The 18,334-nt window shown below is 41.7% G+C and overlaps 2 protein-coding genes across 2 annotated transcripts in view; one reads left to right on the top strand and one right to left on the bottom strand.

Moving 5' to 3' along the window:
• Window positions 1–7,790: 7,790 nt before the first annotated feature.
• Window positions 7,791–9,736, bottom strand: LOC111812700. Its single transcript, XM_023701593.1, has 3 exons — window positions 9,688–9,736; window positions 9,103–9,590; window positions 7,791–8,095 (listed from the first exon to the last, which is right to left on the bottom strand). Exons 1-3 carry the CDS (start codon window positions 9,734–9,736, stop codon window positions 7,928–7,930), a joined length of 705 nt encoding a protein of 234 aa, XP_023557361.1. The 3' UTR covers window positions 7,791–7,927.
• A 53-nt stretch (window positions 9,737–9,789) lies between these two features.
• Window positions 9,790–18,334, top strand: part of Megf9 (multiple EGF like domains 9) — a 103,721-nt gene continuing 95,176 nt past the window's right edge. Inside the window, exon 1 of the mRNA XM_004641467.2 lies at window positions 9,790–10,544. Within this exon, the coding sequence (XP_004641524.1) occupies window positions 9,932–10,544 (613 nt within the window). The 5' untranslated portion in view covers window positions 9,790–9,931. The remainder of the gene's footprint in view (window positions 10,545–18,334) is intronic.

The raw sequence follows: 18,334 nt of genomic DNA, 5'->3' as shown, positions 1-18,334 counted from the left end.
CAACCCCTACATTTCTAAATAACCTAGATATCTACAATTTCTCCCCTCTGAAGAAGTATCCCTAGTTGTGGTTAGGGGAGAATGGGCACAGTTTTCATGCAGCTACTTTGAGTTGAGAAGGATCAGTGTTGGAGTGACCACAATTGGGAGTTTCTCCACAGAACTAATCTAATGGGCCTCAGAAAGTCATCGTGTTGTGACACGTTCTAGCAGTTACAAACTCTTTATAAGGTTGATCTGGTGGGTCCTAGTAAAAAGAGTTTAGCACATTTGTCACTGCTTCCATCTGTATGATTGTTTGGAGTTTGGCAGCTGCTAGGCAAAAATAAACAATTTTTTTTGAGAAATTGGAGCATGTATAATCAAAGCATGAACACTGGAACAAAAAGGCAGGTTGGGATAAGAGCCAAATCTAGAAATTGTTCTTTAGGGACTGGAAAAGCAATTGTAACTCACTTGCTATTAAACTCCTCTATATCAATAAGTCTGTCATCTCTAAGTCTGTTATTCTGTTATAAATCCCTTTCCAGTTTTAGCTGTGGAAAGAGAGAATTTTGTGGTTTTGAAGAGCAATTTTAGCTAAAGAATTTAAAGGATCTTGTTGAACTTTTATAGATTTTACTGTAATTTTTCTTAATGACCTGTGACAGTAGTCAGCTACTGGTGTAGCTAGAAGCTATCTGTGATTGGTGCCCCTTTCTATGGCTAGCTATTAGTATAGCACTAGTTTTGGTTATGCTTTTCTTCTTGTTGTTTAAGAACAAGTTAAAGTGAGACCTATGTTAATTAAAATTATATTGCTGTCTATCAAAATCAGCTAAATCTCCTCAGGCACTATATTTAAACCATGTGTATAGCCTCTCAGCTCTTCTGTCAGAGTCAGCCATCAGGATAGTTCATAGCCTTGGTTGGCCATGCTGCTCGCCATGAAGGCATGGGAGACATTTCCTCTTGATGACCTCCTTTGGCACACGATACATTTGCTGATTGCTATCCTTTGGTGGCGGGGGCGGGGTGGGGTGGTGGGGTGGTGTCCAGCAACCTCCCTGCTCAGGAGATCGTGTGACTCACCAAAGTTGTAGGAGTTTATACAAATGTTCCCTCATGTCCTATGTCCTTGTTGACCTTGAAAGACGAGGGGTAAAATATTGGTTGTCCTCTTAGCCCGGTTATATTTCTAGTTCCAGTCTCTAAACTTTAGTTATTGAACACCCAAAAGAGAAGATCAGTGACATTAGTGTTGCAGTGAGAGCAGTGAGTTTAACTATTATAATTTTAGCTGGATATTAAGTACTTTGAAATATAAAGTATAGCCAGAGGACTGTTATTCCTTGCCAACTATGGTTGTTTTAATAGTTGAATAAGGACTCATTCTTGATTTCTTTCCCTTATCCCATATCTAATCCAACAGCATGTCTTCACAATCCCACTTCTAAAATATATCTTGAAAAAAAAAAAGAAACCCAAAACAACTTATGTTGCTTCTATCTTCAGGACAGACCAGGGCACCATCGTCTCACATCCAGACAGCTCAGCCTGCTCACCAGTTTCTGTCTTTGCTGCACTGGTATCCATGCTCAGCCTCTCATTGCTCCAAAAAGCAAATCCAGTCTTCGTACATGGGCACTAAGCCCTGCAGAATCTAAGCACATACTGCTCTCTGCTTCACTTATGATGCTTCACTCATTCTCATTTGCTCTCTGCTCCTTTTGCTCCTCCTCATCTTGCAATTGCAGGGCCTTCTGGTTGTTGCGGGACTGGCACCTTCTGATATCGGCTGGACTGTTCCATCCAGAGAAGCTTTCCATGACCACCCTAAAGGGATATCTCTCAGTTATTTTGTGTCCTAACACCCTTTCAATGCCCTTTCTGGCACTTATCTTAATCTCTATATATCTTAACTGCTTAACCACCTGTTAATTGATCATTTTATTTGCTGTATTGAAAGTACTATGAATACGAGGTCTCTCATCTGTTACTCAGTAGAATTTCTCCAGATCAGTGCTTAATAATTTTTCCTGAATGAATGAATGAATCCTCCTAGAACATAGTATTAGATGCACATTTTACAGGTGACAAAACAGAGCTTAGAGAGATTGCTTCTTGGTATAAAAGGCTGGAAATGGTCCAGTCAGATTCACAAGATCATAGACATTTCCCAACAGAACATTTCACCTTCAAAGGAGACAGACTCTGAGCTGGGAACCCAGTTGGGTTGATTCATAGACTAATTTCCCAATGTGGGACTGGATGGCAGAGATTCAATGTTCCTCCTTCTTAAAGAGGTAGAGCTGCCAATATGTGCCTAAGGATTATATCCAATTCCAAATTCCAGACTGCATTTGAGGCATTGCACACACCCAATAAACCCTAGAAGAACAGTGCAGTAATTGTTTGAGAAAGGAAATGAGACCCACAGTTCTGAGAGGAGGCCTGATCTCCCAGGACCCTTTTCAGAGGTTGTTCTAATTTGGGGATGGCAGGACAAGAAAGATGTTTCTAGTTCCCTTACACCAGTATTGGCCTCATTTGGAAGATTTTGTCATTCCAAAATCCCTCACTGTGGCCTAAGAGTGGACCCTGACAACTGTCATTATTTAAAGTGCTATCTTGGTTATGAATAATAAGCTAGAAGCACGTGCCATTTCTGTGATTCTAAGAGCAAGGCTCCTGGAGAGGGAGTCCGCTGACACAGAGCCCTTGGCCAGAATTCAGAGGGTAGGAAAGCCTACCTGGTGTCCTACCGGCAGACCTGACACCTTCACTGGCCCTCAATGGCCTCCTAGGTACACAATGGCTTGTTTGGATCTGACAGTAACCTGGGGGTCAGAGGGTTAAGATCTGACCCTGGCTCTGTTGTTAATTTTCAGTGAGATCTTGTCAAGGTCTTTTTTTTTTTTTTTTTTTTTTTTGTGGGTCTCAGTTTATCATCTGTGTGAGGACTTATTTGCAACAGCTGATGCCTAAGTCCCCTTCCCACTCTCATGTTTGTTCTTTCTGTGAGCTTTTTAGAAGAACTGTTCTTCTAAAATTGAGTTTCCTTACTGTCTAGTCCTCAGATTCCAGCATGAAATTGCTAAGGATTTCTTAAAATGGTCCAACAAAGCACATCATAGTCCTAAAGGCTCAAGGACTTCTCTGGGAACCTCCAGAGGAAGGGGAGTCAAGGGTCTCCTCCTGCCAAGCAGTCTCTCAGTCTTGACAGTGTCCTCAGACAGGTATACTTGCCAATGAAGGAGGCTTTTCATGGGACTGAGGCAGGGGTATGACTACTCTTGAGTCCTGAATTTCTGGGCATGGAATCCCTAGAAACTGTACCCTCCTGGCCTTGACCTACTATGTGGAAAGACAGGTTTCAGAAAATCAGATATGGACCACTGTCTTTTGAGTATTTAATATAGGGCAGCCTCTTGTTCAATGCTTTATTTATACTACTTAGTTTGACCTTGAACCCTATTTGGTAAATATGATGATTCCCATTCCACAGAGGGGAAACTGATATCCAGAGCTAAAGTAATTTATCCAGTGGTGCACAACTAGAATGAGCAAGATTCAACTCAGTTCTCTTTATGGCTAAAAATTACTGTCTTGCCTAAAAGTAACAGCAATAAATAAAAGTGGAGGAAGGGCAGTAAGCTGTTGTGGAAATTGCTCTGGGCCTGACCTCTGAAGTTCTTCTACTTATCAGCATAGTAACCTTGGGCAAGTTAACTGACTACTCTGAGTTCCAACATGCTTGCTTACAAAGTGGGAATAGTCACTCCTACTTCACAGTATAAGACTAAAGGGTACAATGTATATGAAATTTTTGGAATTGATGCCTGGCACATAATAAATGCTCAATAATGTTAGTCAGGGAGTTTACACACCTATAATATTCAATAACGGAACTTAGAAAAAATGGGGTATACCGATGAATGTCCATTTTGTATCTGTGTATTCAAAGTTGTTGGGACAGATATATAGTTGCATTCTCTTAATGAATAGAATGATTTGTTCTAATGGTGTTTGTAAATAGGATCACAAGTCCGCATCTTGTATAGCTATTAACCACTAAGAAGAATATATGCAGTGTATTATTTGTTGAAACTGTATTTCCGATTTGATTTGAAACTCTCATTGCTGTTTATCAATAAAACTTTGAAAGAAAAAAAATAATGTTAGTCAGGGTTGATACTGTAATTATCACTACTGCTACTGTCACTACCAGTTTCCTTTGGGGCTTGGTACAATGCTCAGTGAGACCATGGCTGGGAAAGTGCTGTTGGCTGTGCACCTGTCAGTAATCCTGTCCCCTTTACTACAATTATAGCAACTTCAGGGAAAGAGTTATTTGTGAAACTCTGGCCCCGTTCCTTCCCAAAATGGTTCAAATTCTTTGCTCTTTAGCCAACGCTGATGACGAACAAGGGTTTGACTTGGTGCCCACTGTGAATGATGTCCTTCAGGGGATCTCTAAGAATGGCAACAAATGCTTTTTTGAGCTTATTTTAGCATTACAGGGACTTTGAAGGAGGATTCCAACACTTGGCTTCATCATCTGGAGGTGGTGCTTGCAATTACTGTCAGTTCGACTTGGGTCTTTCTTTTCCTCCTCATCATCTTAAGTAGAGATACCAGGAAGTGGATTGAAGAGTGGTTGGTAGACACATCTCTTCATTCAAATGAATCCTGGTGTTAAATGCTAGTGATTCCGAAAATGGCATATGTTCACTGTAAAAATATTTGGAAAATGTAGAAAAGTATGAAGGAGAAAAAATTTAAATATCCACAATGCAGTGACACAAATAAACAATGCTAATATTTTGATTTGATCTTTGATTTTTTTTATCATTTTACATGATGGGGATTATGGCCTAGTCATATAAGCTATATTTTCATCATTTTGCACCACCAAACTCTCCTTCATGAATATGTTTCATAGATGTATGATATTTCCACACAACAGCATCAGAAAACGCCAAGTACTTAAGAAGATTTCCCTCCCTTTTATTTATTTATTTATTTATTTTTTTGTGGTACTTGGAATTGAACCCTGACTTACACATGCTAGCAAGTGCTCTACCACTGAGCTACCTTTCTAGTCCCCAATCCTTACTGTTAACTATTTAGACTTTAACATTTTCATTATTATATATAACATAAACATGTTTGTACATAAATATGTATAGCTGAATATTTATTTCCCTTAGATGCTTAAAAGTGGACATTCTGAAACAAACAGGAATATAAACAAGTTAAAGCTTCCTGGAAAGGTTTTATTCTTTCTATCTTTAGATTCCTACCAAAGTGAGAGACACTCCCTGGCCAATGACAAGTATTACCAGTTAAAAAAATTCTGATTCCATGCAAATCAGTAAGGTAAAACAACACAACTCATTGTCTTGATTTGCAATTCTTTGATTACTTTAGCTATGTATGTATTTCTTGCTTCTTAGTCATTTGTATGTCCCTTTCTTTGAGGTGCCTGTCATTGTTCTTTGCTGGGCAGACTCAGTTAAGTGTAGTCCTAATAACCGTAGAGCTCTCTGTAGAAGATGCTAAACCTTGTCTTGCCTTCATCCACATCTGATAGGACGCCAGGCTCCAGGAGGATTAGGAAGAGAAAAGTCTGTATCAGCCTTGCTGTTTCAATGCAACTAGAAAGGGGAGTTTCTGGGAGAACCTACTTCGATGAGCCATATCTAGATATCTATGATATCTATGATAATGTGGGTTTTCTTATTCCAGAGTTTCTCTTTCCACAAATGGTGCTCTAGCAGAGGATTATATTTGGTGTGTCTGTGCCTTCTTTCAGTATGTTAGCATTGGCCTCATATATGTGCAATGCGCAGTGGCCACACTAATGGACTAACAGGAAAGAGACTGGGCACTGGAGTCAGGCAGGTCGAGGGCAAATTCCTAAACTTCTCAGAAGCTTAGGAATTTGCCTAAGTTTCCTCTTCTTCCAGGTGCTGGTGATAGCCCTACCTTTGAGGAATAAATGGGTCACAAACACAAAACTCTTGGAGTACTGCCTGCCGCATCATAAGACTCCTTTTAGCCCAACAATTCTTGACCTGCTTCTGTGTATTTGACATTGGGTTGGTGCTGAGTACAGAAAGGAGTCAGGCTGGATGCTCTGCAGCCTCTGCATTTCCTACAGGAGAAAGGTCAGGCCGCTCATAGATGCCAACAAGGCCTTCTTTGACCCCTGCTGTTCTGTGCCCCCCCCTCATTAAGCCCTCTGGCACCAGCTGTTATGGGTGGGTTGACAGTTCTCTCTAGAACTCTGAGCCCTAGCTGCAGTTGTGGGGCAATAGGAAAAGTGCCTGTCAACATTTTGGTACACAGAGTGTCACAGATACAATTTTTATCTTCTCTTTTCTTCCCAACCTTATAATCATTTTCCCTTTATGTTCAGGGTTATAGATGAAGCCAGTCAGTCTCAATTTATAATTTTGGTTCTAATATTAAGTGATTTCAGGTAAGTTGCTTCATCTCTCTTGCCCTAGTTTCCTTATCTGTAAAATTCAGAGCTTATGCTATAGAGTAAATGTGCCTCTCTGAAATTCCTATGTTGAAATCCTAACTCTTCTCCCCAATACAGTGGTATTTGAAGGCCTTTTGTAAGTGATTAGATCATAGGGCAATGCCACTGTGAGTGGGATTAGTGTCTCTACTTCTACCAAGTGAGAAAAAAGCAAAAGAAGAGCCATCTGTGAATTAGGAAGGTGACCCTCACCAGATGCTAGAGCTGCTGGTACCTTGGTCTTGGATTTCCTAGCTACCAAAACTGTGAGCAATACATTTTTGTTGTTTAGAATCCACCCAATCCACAGTACTCTGTTAAAATAGCCCAAACAGACAGACACATAATGGTATCTTGCAGGATTCTGTGGATTAAGCAAAATAATTTATATGTATTTAATAACAATAGTAATTATCTATTATTCATATTTGCTATATGGTTTTGATAGCACCTTTGATATGACATAAAAACATATAATAATCCTCTTTTCTGATGTTGGACACTTAACACATTTCTAGCTTTTAACACATAAACTAAAATATTCCTAAGAAAAAAAGTCATGTTGTGGTTTAGAGAGAAGGGCAATCAGTTTAAGAATTACAAACAATAGTACATTCAAGGTATTTCTTAAAACGGTCAATATTTTCTCTATATATTCTGGGTTCATCGTCCTCCTGAGAGGCCGTTGTGGGTGATTCTTACCTGAGGCAGCGCTGGCCTGGATTACTCAGCAAGGTCTTCTAGTCCTTTGCTGCAATTCTTCTGGCAAAGAAGCTGAGTCAGCTTTTCTCCCCAACTTCCAGAGAATCTCTGATACAGCACAGCTCTGGGCCAAACCAGCAGTTTTAGGTATCATTTGGAAATATCTAGTAGGGCAACTGTCAGGGCATATCAGCTGATGGGGAGGTTATGAGGCAGAGGTTCTGCCAACAAGGCTCAAGGCTGGCAATGATATTGCTGAACTGTGAGCCTGCACAGGCTGAGTACCATCTTGGGGTCAGGTTCTATAAAAATGTTCTCTTGTATCCTCAGCTCAATTACAAGAGGAAGGATTCATTGGCCCCATTTTATAGATGAGGAACCTGGCTCAGAGGGGACCAGCCTCCCAGAGAAGGGCCCTCCATGGTCACACAGCTGGAAGTCATGACTCAGTCTGACTCTGAAGGTACAGGTTCTTCCTGTGGGCACCACAGGATCTTTTAAAAATTTAGTCAGCAAGGATCAGGGCTCACATTGTGTTGCTCCTGCTGGGCACTGAGAGACAGTGTGATGGAAGAGAGAAATGATATATGCTCCTGAGAAGTAATAAAGAACACATGCAGTTCAATTTATCCTATTGCATATATTTCTGAACATGATCCTTAATCCTTTTAGGAAGATGCAGGGGAGAAGTTGATTGATAGATGAGGGTGGTAATCAATGACTGAACAAAGGACAGTGGGGAAGTGGGAAGGGAGAGGTTAATTCCTGCTCAGATATCCAGAGAAGTCTCTTAGAGGATGTGGTGTTTTGGTTGGGCTCGGGAACTGAGAAGAATCTGAAGAGAATGTAGTTCGGAAGGGGCATGCCATGTCCACTCCCTTCCTAAAGAGAAGTAAAAACAGAACCTTGTTTAGTACTTGCTAAATATTGGTCTTGAAATCAGAGCACTTATACACCCTTCTCATTTGCTTCTGTTACAGACATAGACAGACCTATCAAGACACACCCAGTGATAACCACAAATGCAAAAACACGGGAAACACTTAAAACCCAGGCCAGCAAACATGCACAGAGTAAAACACAGATGAAAGTAGATACTGGCTCCCATGTTCTTAGACTCATACAAATAGATAATACTCATAGAATTATGAATATGTTTATGCTTCGGTATACAAGGACATACTTATCTTCTTCCTATCCATCACCACTCATGCAGGCCAGTGAATACATGCTTTTCTTAATATACACAAGTTCACATACAACTCTCATTCTGCTGGTCTGGTTGGAAGCTAATGATTAATGGGAAACAAGGTACAAAGGCAAGCATCACAGAGGAGAGGCCAGGACTGGGCCAGCGATGAAGCTGGGATTAAACCTGTCAGATGACAAACTTGCCTTGCCTGACTGCTCCTGGAAGCTGCTCAGCCACCGAGACAGCAGTGCCTGACCTAGCTTGATCCTGGGCGGATGGCACAAGGCTGTGTGCCTGATCTCTAGCTTTATCTCGGGTTTAATGTCATCCCGGGTCAAGCTGTGCTATCAGCCCCACCCCAATCCTTGCAACGGGCAGGAGGCTCTGGGGACACAGCAGGGCTGAGACCTCTGGCTACTCACTCACCCTAGACTTGTCCTGACACAGTGCACAGAGGGTGGTTAGCATTAATAAGGGTTTACAGCAGTGGGCCAGACAGTTGGGTGAACCCACGACTCAATCCTCAAAACAATTCTGTAAGCAGGGTGGGATGCATCCTATCATCTCCATTTAGTGGTGAGAAAACGATGCCCAGGCCACAAAGTCACTCAGCAAGGGAGACAAAAAGCTAAGGTTCAACCTCGTGCAATCCTATTCTCCCCAGGGCTTGGAGTAGTGCACACGTCAATCTGCCTACCCCACGCAAGCTTGTTCCTTCTGCACCTGACAGCTCTCCAGATCTCACGTCCAGCCTCCCCACAGCAGGTGCCTGTGGAGGACATGGGTCTTGTGTCAGGGCGGCTCTCAGAGCCAGGGCCTCAGTCTCCACATCTCTGAAATGGAAGGGCATCGCAGACCTCGCTTGGTCGCGCTCCCTTGGGCAGTGCAGGAAATGTCCAGCTCCATCTGCTTGCCGCAGCCCCTCTCGCCCCTTCCGCGGCTGCAGCCACAACCCCTCTGCCCCCCAGGAGCCCTCGAACGGAACGGCGCGGGCGCCCCATTGTTCAGGAGGGCGGGGCCGCCCCAGAGCGCGGGTTTCTCGCTCCAGGTTGAGTTCGCAGCCCACTAGAGCAGACAACTTGGACCCGCATCTGCTACACGGGGCGCGTCCTTTGTCTACTCGGCGATGCCCGGGTGCCCGAGGCCCGCGCCCCGCTCTTCTGGCAGACAAAGCGGGTGCAGCGGCTAGCCGGGCCGGTTGGAGCGAGGTTTGCACCGCCCTCCACCCGCCTTACGCACCTCCCCCTCCGCTCGACGTTCTCTGATTGGTTCGTGAGGCTACAAAGAGGCTGGGAAGCGGGCAGGTCACGTGGGAGAGCGTGACTTTCCATTGGTTGGGCCTGGCTGTCAATCGAGGAGGGCGGGCTGTCCGCGCTCGGCCGGGTCTCTCCCTCTGCTCCCGGGCCCGCCCGCCGGGCCGGCCGCCTGTCAGAGGGAGGTGGCGATGGTGCGCACAGTGGCGGCGACGGCCCTTGGTCGGATGGCAGGGAAGAGCAGATGACTGGCCCAACCGACTGGCTGAATGAATGAATGGCGAAGCCGAGCGCGCCATGAGAAGCCTGCCGAGCCTGGGCGGCCTCGCCCTGTTGTGCTGCGCTGCCGCCGCCGCCGCCGCTGCCTCGGCGGGCAATGTCACCGGTGGCGGCGGGGCCGAGGGGCAGGTGGACGCTTCGCCCGGCCCGAGGCTGCGGGGCGAACCCAGCTCCCCTTTTCTTGAGGCGACGGCTCCCACAGCCCAGGCCCCAAGGACCGGAGCCCCGCGCCCTACTGTCCGTCGACCCCCAGCCGCGACCTCTCCAGCCCGGTCCCCGGAGACCACCCCTCTTCGGGCGGCGACCGGACCCGCGCTGACCGCCTTCCAGGCGACCACCTCTCCGGAGGCGGATATCACGCCCACCACTCCTCGGGCGCCGACCAGTCCCGCGCCGACCACCCATTCGACGACCACTGGCCCGGCGCCGACCACCCCTGTAGCGACCACCGTCCTGGCGCCGACCCCTCCCGGAACCCCGATCCCCGGTCTCCCCAGAGGCAGCAGCAACAGCAGGAACAACACCAGCAGCAGCCGCAGCAGCAGCAGCAGCAGCAGCCTCCCGCCCACCCCACCTGTCACCGAGGTCTCTTCTCTTCCTCCCCCAGGTAAGTCCAGCGCTGCCCTCCTCCAGTGACCCTCTCAGGGGCTGCTCATCCTTACCCCGTCCGAGGTAGCAGCTGGGGTTGGACACTTTGGCCGGAACCGATCGTTTCTTGCTCTAAAGGCTCCCCTCATTTTGGTTTCCAAGGGGAGGCCCAAGTTCCAGCCAGCGCCCCCCTTCTCCCAGTCCCCGCACCCCCTGCCAAATCTGGAAAGTCTTTTGTCCCCCCCTAGGCTGTGCTCCCTTGGGAGCGAGCGGCTGCTGTGTGGAAGGCATCGGATCTCTTTCCAAACAGGGTTTTCTGGCCTTTGTCAGCGACCCAGAATAAGCACAAACTTTTGGGTTTGGTTTGCTCACCCGGCCACCCCGCCTGGGTTATTTGGGGAAGTTTGAAAACCAGTCCACTACCTCCATCAATTCGTAGGTCAAAAGCTGAGTATAAAGGATCCCAAAGCTCTGGTTTCCTTGTTCACTTCTTGTTTATGTAAATATCAGATGTGTGTGTAGGTAAGACAGGTGGAATAGAGGCTTGTGAAGATATTTTGTTTATAAATAGTATAGACTGTTTCAGGCCAAACAATAAAAAGGCATTGTAATCCATATTTTTCTCTACAAATAAGTAGACTCAGTAGGCCATTTGGGACAGTTGTATCTAGGTTGAGCACGCTTTAAAATTAGGTTAAATTCTTGTCTTGCATTACTTCTCTTTCTAAATCACAAGATCAGCATGCTTGTACCAATCCAGTTTAAGCAGGGTTGCTCATCTTTGTCCCCTTCAACTACCTTGGGATACTGATGAATGCCAATTTCTGTTTGAGTTAACCTAGAAGAGCGGGCTCTTCATCCTGCTGACTAAAGTCTTCAAGCCAAGTTAGAGGCAACTCTTGTTCTTTCCCTCTTCAGATCTAAAATAAGCCAGAAACTAAGGAAAAACTACCTTGTCCAGACGTTAGGCAAGTTTCTGAGCTTGATTGCTCTGAATTGGGAGATTTGTCCAAGGTACTTGTTTAGCTGGATCACTGACCTAATTCTTAGGCTGAGTAGCTTATAAGGAGTCAGGTGTGGACAATGGACTCTAATTTTCTTTGCAGAGAATTGTCCCCATGGTTATGAGCCTTAATACAGCCTTAAGTCTTGGGTTGGAACTCCGCAATGACATAAGTAGGGATACAGATTATTTACCCTTCAAAAACATCTCTTCCAGATTCAAGGCATGTATTAACTGCCCCCCTTTCTTTCTTCCTTAAATCTATGAACTTTTTGGCTTTTATACAGAGAGATTGATGTATTTTTGAGACAGAAGGCACAGTGGTTGCAAGTATGGATTCTGGAGTCCATACTTAAGTTTGAATTCTAGCTTTGCCCCTTCTTGACAATGTAAGCTTGGACAGGTACTTAACCTCTGTGGCCTCAGCTTCTTCAAGTGTGAAATGAAGACAATAAAGGTACTTGCCTCATAGGATTGCTGTGAAGATGAAATAAGTTAGTGCAGCTGTAATGTTTAGAGTAAGTCCTGGTGGCAAATAAGCAACATGTGCTTAGTTACGCTTATGACCAGGCTTTTTTTGTGGGTAGTAAAGCATTTGGGAAACCCAAGAGGAACTTGTGATTTTTAAAATTTGGTTTAGTAAAATAGAATAGAAAAAATAGGGATATGTTGTTTCTCAGTGTCCAATCACAGTAGCAGCACCTAAATAACAATTGGTTACTTTGATTAGTATTTGATAAATAATTGTGTTGCTGTTATTTTACTTTTTATTATTTTTAAAACACAAAAGGAACCCTTATTAACCCCCTACACCCCACATACAAGCCCCCCAAACCAAAAATGAAACAGAAGTCTACAAAGGAAAAAGTGAAAGTCACTCCCCTCGTTTCAATTAGTCCCTAGAGGGTACTACTGTTAGCAGTCTGCAAGATCTTTTTCAAACATTTTTTTTCTAGACATGCATGAACATATACACACACAGTATTTTAAAATAGTTTTTTAAAAAAGTAAAATGGAATAGTTTTATAGATATCGTTCAGCAATTTGCTATATTCACTTAAGTATGTATTCTGGAATTTATTTTTCTTTTTCAAACTGGTACATTGGGTCTGCTTCTTTTTTCTTCTCTTGTGCCAGGGATTGAACCTAGGGCCTCATGCATGCTAGGCAGATCTCTAGTACTGAGCTACACTCCCACTCTTGCCTTATTCTTTTTTGGTTGTTTCCCTTTCCAACTAATCTTTAACTTGTAGACAGTAAGGTTGCTTCTGCACATCCACTTTAAAAAAAAAAAGCACAGGAAAGAATGTATTCTTGTTAGGTCATCATATATTTATTGCATTGTCCATTATTTTGAAGTTTCTAAGATTTCAAATCAATTTCAAGTGAAGCTGGATTAATAAAGATTTGCCATGTGAACTTTGCTCAAGGTTTTTAGTAACTTCCATGGACTAAACTATATTTATATCTTTTGTGATCTTTTGGTAATAGAAGGTTTTAGGATGCCCAACTCCAGCCACTCTGCTTTGTTTTCAATATTCTGTAGTCTATACTTTTCTGTGAACTCACTCTGGGTTGCCTGTGTGTAGTTCTCAGCAGCTTAACTGATGTTGTGGGCCTATTGATAGACAATATTAGTTTTACAATGATATAATCGGGTACAGATATTTTATCTGAGCATGAGGTATAGTCTACTTCAAATAGTAAACACATTTCCTTGTCAGTCTGAATTTGAGAGATCTTGTTTGGCTTGCAAAGTTGGATTTCCTGGCATTTGAAAGATGTTTGTCCTGATTTTTTTTTCTAAATTTCAATATTCCTATAAAGACTCAGTGCCATTGATAATATATTGTTTGATTAGGTAGATCTTCTGGTGCTATTTGCATACAGGAGAATTTTTTTTAGTCTATTTCTTAGGTAGGATTCATTTTGTTTATAGACATTATGATCTGCAAACTGAAACTAATTGCCCACAAGCAGGCACTTTCCTCCCACATACCTGGCAGAATATTCATGATTGGCTGCCTGGACAGGACATTTTTAAGAAGGGCGAAGGAAGAAGTAATGGCAATCAGCAGTAAGACACTGAGGTAATGACAAATGTTTGATTTGTTAAAAATATGAACTTTCAGGGCTTGGTCCTTAGGAACCACAGTCTCCTGTATTTTAAGAAAGACTTCTGTATACTTTGCTGAAATATTCTCCCTGTAGTTAACACCTTACTAGTCTAGTTCTGGCACTTGGGTCTATGTAGAAAAAGCCCATTTCTTTATACCATAGCAGCTTTTCAGGGATTTGGAACAGTGGTCATGTTCCAAGTCTAGATTAAATATCTTCTGCTCCTTCAATTGATCCTTATGTGACATAGTTTCATGGTTATCTCTTTCTGTACCTTTTCAGTCTTTCTGTGACTCTCCAAAAATGTGGAGCAGAGTGAGCATAAAATCACATATGAGCTCTAACTAGCTTGTAGCAGTGAGGCCAGTTACCCCATTCTTTCTGGATGTGGTTCTGGTGATGAAGTTAGTCCCTAGTCACAGTAGCTTTTTGGACAGCCACATTATGGTGTTGACTCATTGAGGCCATAAGATAGTAGTCTTTTTATTTTTTTAGAAGTATGTGTGAGATGAGTCTTTGGGAGTTGGGAATTCTTGTCATTTTCTAAGATATAATCTGAGACATTTACTAAATGTGTAAGACTAATTGTGTTAGGTTCAATTTGTCCTTTTTGATTCTGAGTCTGTCAGTGTACCCCACCTAGTTTATTCACATTACCTGCAGGGTGTTCTTATAGACAGAGTCTAAGGACAAGTCAGGGCAGGTTTTTTACCTCACAGGGGAAAGAAAATGTATGGATGATAAAACAGTGCGGAAGGGAAAGGATGACAGTTCAGATTAGTTCCCAAGGGTCTCTTTCAGCTCTAAAGATCTGTGATGATTTGATATCCATGATTCAAGAAATATTTATTCTCTCTAAAGAGCCTTTATTACGTATTTGTGGTTGAAGTTATGAGAATAGACTTTCTGTAGTCAAACACTAGAGTTTAGAGTTTGAAAAACTTTACAATGGGATGTAAGTAAGCTATTGTAAATGTATTCTGTTTGAAAAGAATATTCTGGAAATCCAGGGCCCTCCTGTATGTATGGGAAATGCTGTCTCATCCTAACATTTTCTGCTGCTCAGCTCTGGGTTTTATTCTTTGTAGTTATTTAGGAAAATGACATTTATTTTAAGGAAACAGAAGCTCTACATACTAAAGATGATGTAGGTTCACAACATTTTGTCTAAAAGCTGTGGGGCTGGATGTATTTGGGAGTTTTTAGGTTTTAGGAAGCTCATAGTACACACTTGTGAATAAGGGACAGGATCCAGTAGTTTAACACTTTTAATAAGCTATCTGCAGCAAAATCCCAGCAGAACGGGTTTAATGGAGATTTTTTTTTTTTTTTCAGAACTGGGGATTGAACTCAGGCCTCTGTGCTTGCCAGACAAGTGCTTATTCAACTGAGCCATCTCCTCAGCCCCTAATGGAGATTCTAAATAGCCTTATATTTGATCAGGTCAAATTTTACTGCCAAATGCACTCAGGGCAGGGCAGGTATTAAATATGGTGAGTTACAAACTAAACTAAAATTTATAAACTAAAATTTTTAGTTTTGAACCTTCTGATACTTGGCATTAGGTTTGAAGGCTAGGGATAATTGCAGTGGAAATTGTAAACACACTTTCTATGTTCCTGGCACTTTTCTAAATGTTGTGGATAGATTAACTCATAAATCCTTGGAACAGTTAGGTGCTGTCATCCTCATTTCTCATTTTCATAGGTTTTTGTCTCGGTGCTGAGGACCAGCTCTGGACCTGTGTCATGGCCAGAGTATGTTCTACTACTTTATCCCCTGCTGTAATTTTATAGCAGAGGAAATCAAGGCCCTCAGAAGCCAGTGTTCTCAGGCATTCACTCCATGTGCGGTGCTTGTTCACCTCCGGTTTTTCTGTTCTGTGACTGTGATGCTGATCTGTAGTTCTTATTCTTTGCACTAAGTTTTAATCGGGTCTGTGAGGGCTAAGTTTGAATTCTTTTTAGGGGTAGGCCTAGAGGCTTTTAAAGTTTACAATGTCTTCTCCCTGACTTAAGTGCCCTGTTTCCTATAGAAATCCCTTAGTCTGATTAGTTTCTGAAACCTCAGAGCATTAGTTTTACGTCTTCTGAATGATGTCTCCAGGAAGCCTTCTGGCTAGTTGAAAATTTACACATTGAAATGATCTAACCATGTCTTTTTATCTTGATTTTACCACAGACCCATAAAATTAAAGAGTTCGTTGCTTTTCATCTCAGCATTTCTAAACATGTATACATTTACTTCTAGATATCCTGGCACCATTATAAAATGAGTAGAAGAGAGGCATCACAGTGCTGTTTTAACTTTCGGGTAAATTAGGAGTGGAGAGATTAAGGGCACTTAATAGATCAGAAGAGAATAGAAATGTAGGCTCTTACTCAGCTGAAAAAGTTAAATGATATTATTTGGTTATAAATAGCTTTAATCTATGTTTTTGCTTGATCTTTGTTTTTCTCTAGCTGTAGTATAAAAATCATTGTTACTTATTTTGACATTATATCATATGTACCCCTTCTGTGTTCAGTTGATTTTTTCTTTTTTTTTAAGGACACATTTTGGTTTATGTGCTTTTCACTAAAAAAACTGCTGTGTCTGCACTGTTAACTTTAAAGGGCTATCTTTTAAAATTGTGATGAAAAAGATAATATGATAGGGCCAGGGAGATAGCTGAGCAGCTTAAGTGTCTGCCTGGCATGTTCAAGGTCCTGAGTTTGACCTTTGACTTTTTTCTGTTAACTTTTTATATGTAGGTGGATTTGGGGTGTTTACAAATATAAAATAAGTTAGTGTGGCTAAGAAGCAAATATTTGATTCTTTTGAATGACAAAATTTCCCCAAAGAAATATAATTAAAGTTAATAGTGAATAGAGCTCCTCCAGTAATTAACAAGTGAGCTATGTATCATTTGTGGTTTACAAAATTATCTTTAAATCCATAAGACTTTACCATCCCTGTGTCTTGGTTCCATTGTATTTTTGTATGTATTATATTAGTGAAAAGCAGGCTTAGGTTTTAGGGTGTTTTTGAATACTTTTATTGGTAAATAACCAATTTACCAAAATTGAACAGACTTACATACGTTTTTGATGGGTTCTCATTTTTAGATTTTTTTATTTTTTGCTGCCATTCTGGGGCTCAAATGCAGAGCCTCTACACTGAGTTACTACATCCTAAGTCCTTTTACAAATTTTTATTCTGAGACAGGGTCTTGCTCAATCACTCAATTGCCCAGGCTGGGCTTGAACTTGCAATTCTCCTACCTCTGCCTCCAAGAGTGCTGCGATCATAGCCACGTACCACCACATCTGGTATTTTTGTGGATTTTAAATTTGATTTTTTTTAATGGAAACTGATGTCTTTGAAATTTATTTTTTTGAGTGTAAATCTTGCAGTTTAGCTGCATGTATTTTAGTAATGGGGAAAAATGTGTGGTAGTGCAGTGAAGATAACAAAGTGAAATACAGAACTTGTCTTGGAGAGTTCATGTAAATTTCATTTATTCAGATTATTACTTACCTCTTTCCTAGTATAGCAATCTGTTTGGAATTATCTTCACAAAATTATCTGTTTGGAATTACCTTATCATCACTATGCCTCAAACTCAGTATGTTATTAGCAAAGAGATTTAGTATTTTCTCACCTCTCATTTCCAATCTGATCTTTTGGCAGGGAAGGTAACTAATGTCAACTGAGGATGTATTATTATTATATGCATGACTAATCATCAAGATTTCTTTTTTATATTTACCATATCTTTTATTTCTTAATGCAATAGCTAAATATTATCTATTACATGGAAAATACTGAGATTCAGAAAGTTTAGATAGTTTATCCAAGGCTTCTTGAGGACAGAGACTTGTGTTTGACTTATTTTTTTCACATTATATCTCCCAATAGTTTCTCAATGTATATTTAGTTATTGGATGAATGAAGAAGGAATAGTTTTGCCTCTACTAGGAATACAGGATATTTTTGAAGAAGATAATGTAATAATGACTTTTTTCTTCCCTAGTTCAGAAATGAACTTTTTTTCTCTTTTGTCTTTTTTGCTTATAGTAATAGTATGAAAACCTACTTGGGGCAAATGGAGCTTTTTGCATCCAGCATATTTTATTAATTATTCACTTTTATTACATAATTTTGTTGCTTCTATTTTTCTTAGTTAAAGGAAAAACAATAGACAAATGATCATCTCTTAACTTTCATAGAAAGCATAGTTGAGGTAGACAAGCTGAATCCTTATCTGTAAGAAATGAGACAGTAGGTTCTTTTACTAGTTCCATGAGCTTGGAAAATACTTTCATTTGTAAAAAAAGAGAGTTAGACTAAATTTGTGGTTTTTAAACTGTAATATGTTGGCATTTAGAGTTTTTCAGATGTATTAGAAAGCAAGGATAGAGACTATCAGGCCAAATGAGGCTACTGTTCAGCCCTCATCTCTTACCCCTCCTGCGTCACTCATTTATTGGCTGGCACATTGGGTTTATCCTTTTAGTAAAGATTTGTGAAAAAGGGGTTATCCCACTATAAAATTCTATGACAAAGAAGTTGTAGGGGGCTGGAGAGATGGCTCAGTGGTCTGGAGCGCCTACTTAGAACAAGCTTAGCAAAAGCATCAGGGACCACGGTTCTATCCCCCAGCACCACATGCCAGCCAGCCCTGCCCCCTGGTGGGCTGAGCTGGC

Source organism: Octodon degus, unplaced genomic scaffold (assembly GCF_000260255.1).
Source record: "Octodon degus isolate 3935 unplaced genomic scaffold, OctDeg1.0 scaffold00137, whole genome shotgun sequence".
NCBI classification, from domain to species: Eukaryota; Metazoa; Chordata; class Mammalia; order Rodentia; family Octodontidae; genus Octodon; species Octodon degus.
This window is presented reverse-complemented; position numbering and strand designations above follow the sequence as displayed.

What these genes read in the sequence shown, in the direction of transcription:
- LOC111812700 (XM_023701593.1), bottom strand. Translation starts at nt 9,736, where the DNA reads ATGGAAAGTCACGCTCTCCCACGTGACCTGCCCGCTTCCCAGCCTCTT. An exon ending in GCCCGCTTCCCAGCCTCTTT is followed by an intron (nt 9,591 to 9,687) that starts GTAGCCTCACGA and finishes CGGCCCGGCTAG; the next exon opens with CCGCTGCACCCGCTTTGTCT. An exon ending in AAGGAACAAGCTTGCGTGGG is followed by an intron (nt 8,096 to 9,102) that starts GTAGGCAGATTG and finishes ACTTCTCTTTAG; the next exon opens with GAAGGGAGTGGACATGGCAT.